General features: G+C 60.7%; 1 protein-coding gene across 1 annotated transcript, besides 2 other annotated features; it reads left to right on the forward strand.

Annotated features, from left to right (window-relative positions):
* Tc00.1047053510913.10 (dispersed gene family protein 1 (DGF-1), putative) lies at positions 1–5316 on the forward strand (the record flags this gene model as incomplete). The annotated part of the gene is made up of 1 exon (XM_799047.1): positions 1–5316. A coding segment is annotated over one exon (5316 nt), but the record flags the coding sequence as incomplete, so codon positions are not given.
* Positions 1–5316: a sequence feature (areas not merged during assembly with more than two copies in the genome that could not be assigned to a particular haplotype).
* Positions 3409–3453: a microsatellite.

Below are 5316 nucleotides of genomic sequence, written 5' to 3' on the forward strand. Positions count from 1 at the left end.
CTCGCTGACGCGCTGAACGTGACGCTGCGCCACTGCGTGCTTGTTGGCGGCGCGCAGCTGCGGATTGGCGGCCTCAGCGAGAGCACGGCGCGCCTGATGCCGCACGTCCTCGTCAACATGACGAATGTGACTTCGATGGAGGGCACGATTGTGCTGCACGGCGCGATGCCGCTGCACTCGAGTGTGCTGCTGGCGAACTCAACGCTGCGTGCGACGGTTGGCGGGTCGCAGTACGTGCCGACGACCCCTGGCCATGCGGGATTTCGGTACGGCCCCGCGCTTGTCCTGGACGGCGTCCGGCTTCTGTCGACGCGGTTTGTCATGACGCGGTCGACGCTGGTGTGTGGCGGGGAATCGTGTGCTGCTATCCTCGTGGAGCGCGGCCTTGTCGCGTACCTGTCCAGCGTCTTCTACATGGACAACTGTTTCCTTATGTCGCGGGCGCACGTGATGTACGCCCTTGTGTCGGACTTGCTTGTCGGCGACGGCTCCGTGTTCTCCATACAGAACAGCTCGTGGAGTGCACCGAGCGCTAAACCCCAAGAAGGCGCGTTCGTTTTTAGGGATGTTGCTGTGGCTGGCGGCAGCGTGCTGCAGATTGTGTCCAGCACTTTCCGCCTCAGCTTCGCTATGCTCATGGCAAACACGCTGACTGTGACTGGCGGCAGCTGGCTGGTGCACCGCGACAACGAGTTCTGCGCCGCCTACGTTGTGTACGTGGCTGCCCACTACGGCATGGCGTTCCGCGATCGGAGTGTGTGGTCGATACTTTACAACAACTTCACGTACGGCTCGTACTCGTCGACCATCGCAAATATGACAAGCAACTGGTCACCACCATCCGACACGCACCCGATCATCTACGGCGTGTGCAACGAGGCAATGGGCTCTCCTGTGACGGATTACAAAGAAGACCTCAATATTGGAGCACCCGTGACGGTGTTGGACTGCGGTGCGTGCACGGTGGAGGCCGTGTGCTTTGCGGCGAGGACGAGCAGCATCAGCGGCTGCGCGTGTGTGTGCGCTGCTGGCGGCCACGGCGACACTTGTCTGCCAGCAGCGGTTCCGGACGGCCTTGGGCCGCTCCCGCTCCCCGATGCGGACGACACGGAGGTCCGCTGCGTGCACGGTGGCAGCATCAGCTCCGTGGACTATCCTGATCCCGGTGTGCGTGGTCTGTGCTTCGTCAACGTGACCTTCACCGCCGCGATTGTGCTGGACCTGCTGCGTTTTGACGCGCCACAGCAGACACTCAACATCACGCTGCTGCAGTGCGTCCTCGTGGGCCTGTCGATCAAGGGGGGTGGTGCGCGCGTGCACGTGAACGTGACATCCTCGATGTTAGATTCCGGTGCTTTGGAGTTTGCCGGTGATTTTGGTGCGAGCTCCCAGATACTGGTGGCAGGCAGTACGCTTGTGACGACGTCGAGCCACGCCGTTGCTTTTTATTTGCCTTCTCTTGGGGCGAACTCGACGCTGCTGCTGCTTGACAACAACATTGAGGGGAATATTCACGCAGTCTATTTTTCCATTGGTATTGTTGATGGTGGCAGGATCATTGTGAAAGGAAATACGTTGATCGCAACGGAGGAGGAGGACGGTGTGGAGTCGTCCGTTTGCGTTTGCGCTGTTTTGAAAGGCGGCTACTTTGACGTGGAGAACAACACGATGAGCGCGGTCAATGGCGTTTATGTATTTGGGGATACCGTCGTGAGCACCGCGGGGCTGCTGCGAGTGGCGGATTGCGACTTTGTTGGCAGCGCGGAGTTTTTGGATTCCGCGTTGGTGTATTTTGGCGGCTATGTGACTCTCGACGGTGGTGCGCAGTGGCGTGTGGAGGGTAACAACGTGGGCGCAGCCTTAGTATTAAGTATAGCACATGCCCAGCACAAAATGAAGCTGTCAGACAGCGGCACCACCGTGGTGCTTGCACACAACCGCCAGGTGGACGATAGTTATTCTTTTGCTGATCTGGCCTCGTCAGACGCTATTGTGGCTTCACCCGCGAAGTTTGTGGTTGGGTGCAACCTGCAGGGCGGTGAGGAGGTGTTGTACGACGGTGTGTTTCCGGGGGGCGTGGTGGTGTTTTGGTGTGGCACGTGCAACGACGACGCGGCGTGCTACATGCCCGGGACGGAGTCGGTGGACCGCGGCTCGTGCTCGTGCAGCTGCAAGGACGGATGGTATGGCGCGTCGTGCCTTCCCTTTGAGGTGCCCGACACGGTTGTGCTGCCCGTGCCGGATAGAGCCGTCGACGGCGACACGAGCTGCGTGGTGAACCAGACGCTGACGAAAATTACTCTGAACATGTGGAAGACACACCACTGCTACGTGGGCGTGACATTCAGCGGCGTGGGTGTTGCGTTGACGTTCTACCTCGAAAGTATGCCGCTGCATCTCCCCATCAACATCACGCTCACCGGGTGCACATTCCGTGAGGGCGCCGTGCTGCGTTTTTTTGGTGGCGCTAAGCCGGCCGGGTCGTCCGGCGTCCTGATCCGCGTGAGCCAGGCGGTGATGCGTTCCTCCGTTGTTGCTTTTGCACTTGCCCTCCCGCAGCACTGCGACATTGCCGTCACGGAGGTTGACTCGGTGCAGACCTCTATTGTCCAGTTCGCGGATACTATCAGCAACAAGTTTGGCGTATTGCTGCTGCTAAACGTTGTGTTGAATGCGTCCTCGTTGTTGGTCAGCAACGTCAGGGCGCGTGCATCGAGGTATTGGGGGTTTGGTTTGTACTCTATTGGGACGCTGTCGCTGGTGGGCGGCAGCTCGCTGTACACGCGGTACTGCAGCTTCAATGGATACACACACCTGTTTTACTTGAATATCCTTGGTGTTTGCGATCACTCCGTTTTTGCGCTGCTCAACAACACAATGGCCTCCGGAACAAGCCTTTTGTATCAGCACGACGGATTCAGCGTGTCAGGTCACAGCGTGTTGCGCGTGGTGGGGAACAGCGGCTCCGTGTCCTATGCCATCTATTCACTAAACTCGTGGACCGTTGAGCGGTCAAGCTGGTTGGACTGGCGAGACAACGACGTGGGAGTGGGTGCGATGTTCTACGACAGTGGCTCCGCTTTTGTAAGCATCGACGACAGTAGTGTGGTGACGCTGACGGGCTGCGATATGGGCTCGACTGGTTTGTCGGTCTCCTGGCTATCGCGGGTTGACGCCGGCTACCGGTTTGTTGCCGGGTGCCTGACGGTCGCGGGACGGGAGTTGACGACGGCGGCAGAACTGGAGCTCCACGGCATCACCGACGTGACGACGGTTGCAGGGTGCGGGGAGTGCACGAAGGAGGGCAACTGCTTTGCCCCGCTGACGACGGCGGTCGTTGACTGCAGGTGCCGGTGCGCTGCTGGAGGGCACGGCGATGTGTGCGTCCCGGCGCCTGTGCCTGCTGGCCCGCCGCCACCGCCGCCACCACCACCGTCGCCGCCACCTCCGCCGATTGGTGTGTGCATCGGCGACATGGTGTACCCCGAGGTTGCGCAGGCAGTGGGCGGCGGGCTGTCGTGGCTGTGCTACCGCAACGTGACGTTCAGCGGGGGCGGCATGATTCTGACGGTGCTGATAGGGGCGATGGCGGGCGACGTGGCGAACGTCACGTTCGATGGATGCACGTGGAGGGACGGCGCCGTGCTGTTGCTGTTGGGCAACGCGTACGCCGCTGTGGGGTCGCTGCACATCGTCGTCACCGGCAATACATTCATTGACGCGCTGCTCAGCCCGGAGGGTGTGTTTCCACCGCACACGAACATCACGATCAGCGGGAACCGCTTCACGGTCACGAGGCTGATCCCTCGGTCGGGTTTGGAACTTGGGAGGCCGTCGTGTGTCTCGATGAATGAGCTGGCGATCAGCAACGACTCCGCGGTGGTGCTCAGCGGCAATACTTTTCAGACCGAGATGGCATCGTCATGCGCCATTCACGTCGTTGGATCTGCGCTGAGGGTGTCGTGGCACTCCGTGTTTGCTGTGGTGGGCAACAAGTTTCATATGACTGGCGTTAACGGCACGCTTATATATCTTGAGGGGTCTATGCATTCTTCGTCACTGAGTGTACTGAACAACTCTGCCGTGGTGATCCGAGGCAACGTTGTGACGAGGCCGGTGCAGTGCTTCATGTTATTTTTGTGGACCTTTGGTGTGGAGTCTCATTCAGCGGTTGTGTTTCAGGGCAACGACATGCAGGGAAGCCTGGCTGTGTTGTTCTCTAGATCCAGTTGCCGAATCTACTACAACTCCTGGCTGCAGTTGAGCGGCAACCTCTGCCGCGTATCACCATTGGATGCGTTTGCTTTTCAGTATCCCAAAGTGAATCTCCGCGACTCCACGGTGTCTGTGTCCGGCAACCGATTTATGTCCAGCACGGTCGCGCTGAACGTGCTGCGGATATCCACCGGGCCCAGCGATCTCACGAACGGAGTGATTTTGTTTGCGTGCAACACTGTGAACGGCGAGGAGGGAGTGCAATACATTATTCCGTCCGTGTACAATGTCACCATTCTGACGTGCAGCGATCCATGCGCCCTCGCGGCGTCGTGCTTTCCCGCGTACACGACGACGGCCTCGAGTGATGGCTGCGCCTGCAGGTGTGCTGAGGGCGGCCACGGCGATGCGTGCCTGCCCGTCGCTGTTCCCGAGCCACCGAGCACCGACGGCGCCGACTTGTGCGTGCGGGACGTGCGTGTGGATGTGGAGCTGAACGCCGGTCTCGGGACGTCGGTGGCGTGCTTCGTTGGTGTGACCTTTGCGGCGGACTTCGTGGTGGACGTGGAGTCGATGTCAGGGAGCGTGTGCAACGTGACGCTGGCGAACTGCACGTTTGTGGACGGAGCGATCCTGTACGTTGTTGGGTGGCGATCCGACCCGACTGCTGGCGAGCGCGCCGATGTGTTGATCAGCGGGCTTGAGTCGCGCTCCGGCGGCGGCGTGGTGGTGGCGAACCGATTTCCGCCGGGCTCGCGCGTCACTGTGGTGGACTCGGTGCTGATCGCAGAGGAGCGCGTTGCGTACTGCGACGCCTACGGCCTTGGCGACGCGTCCGCGTGCCTCATGTTGCACAACGTGAGTTTGACGGGGAGTGTGCTGACCATCGCGCGCACGCACGTGGCGGCGGTGTTCCGCGACGCTGTTGGCGTGTTGGTTGTTGGGGGCGTGGCGCTGTCGTCGCGTGGTGCGCTGTACGTGGACGGGCTGTTGGTGCAGACGGCGCTGGGGCTGTGCGTGTCGGTGGAGGGCGGTGTTGCGGCCAGCGGCGGCTCCGTGGTGGCGTTTTTTGACAGAGACTTCCTGCTGTGCAAGCACGCG

This window comes from Trypanosoma cruzi, genomic scaffold (assembly GCF_000209065.1).
Source record: "Trypanosoma cruzi strain CL Brener 1047053516957 genomic scaffold, whole genome shotgun sequence".
Lineage (NCBI taxonomy): Eukaryota > Euglenozoa > Kinetoplastea > Trypanosomatida > Trypanosomatidae > Trypanosoma > Trypanosoma cruzi.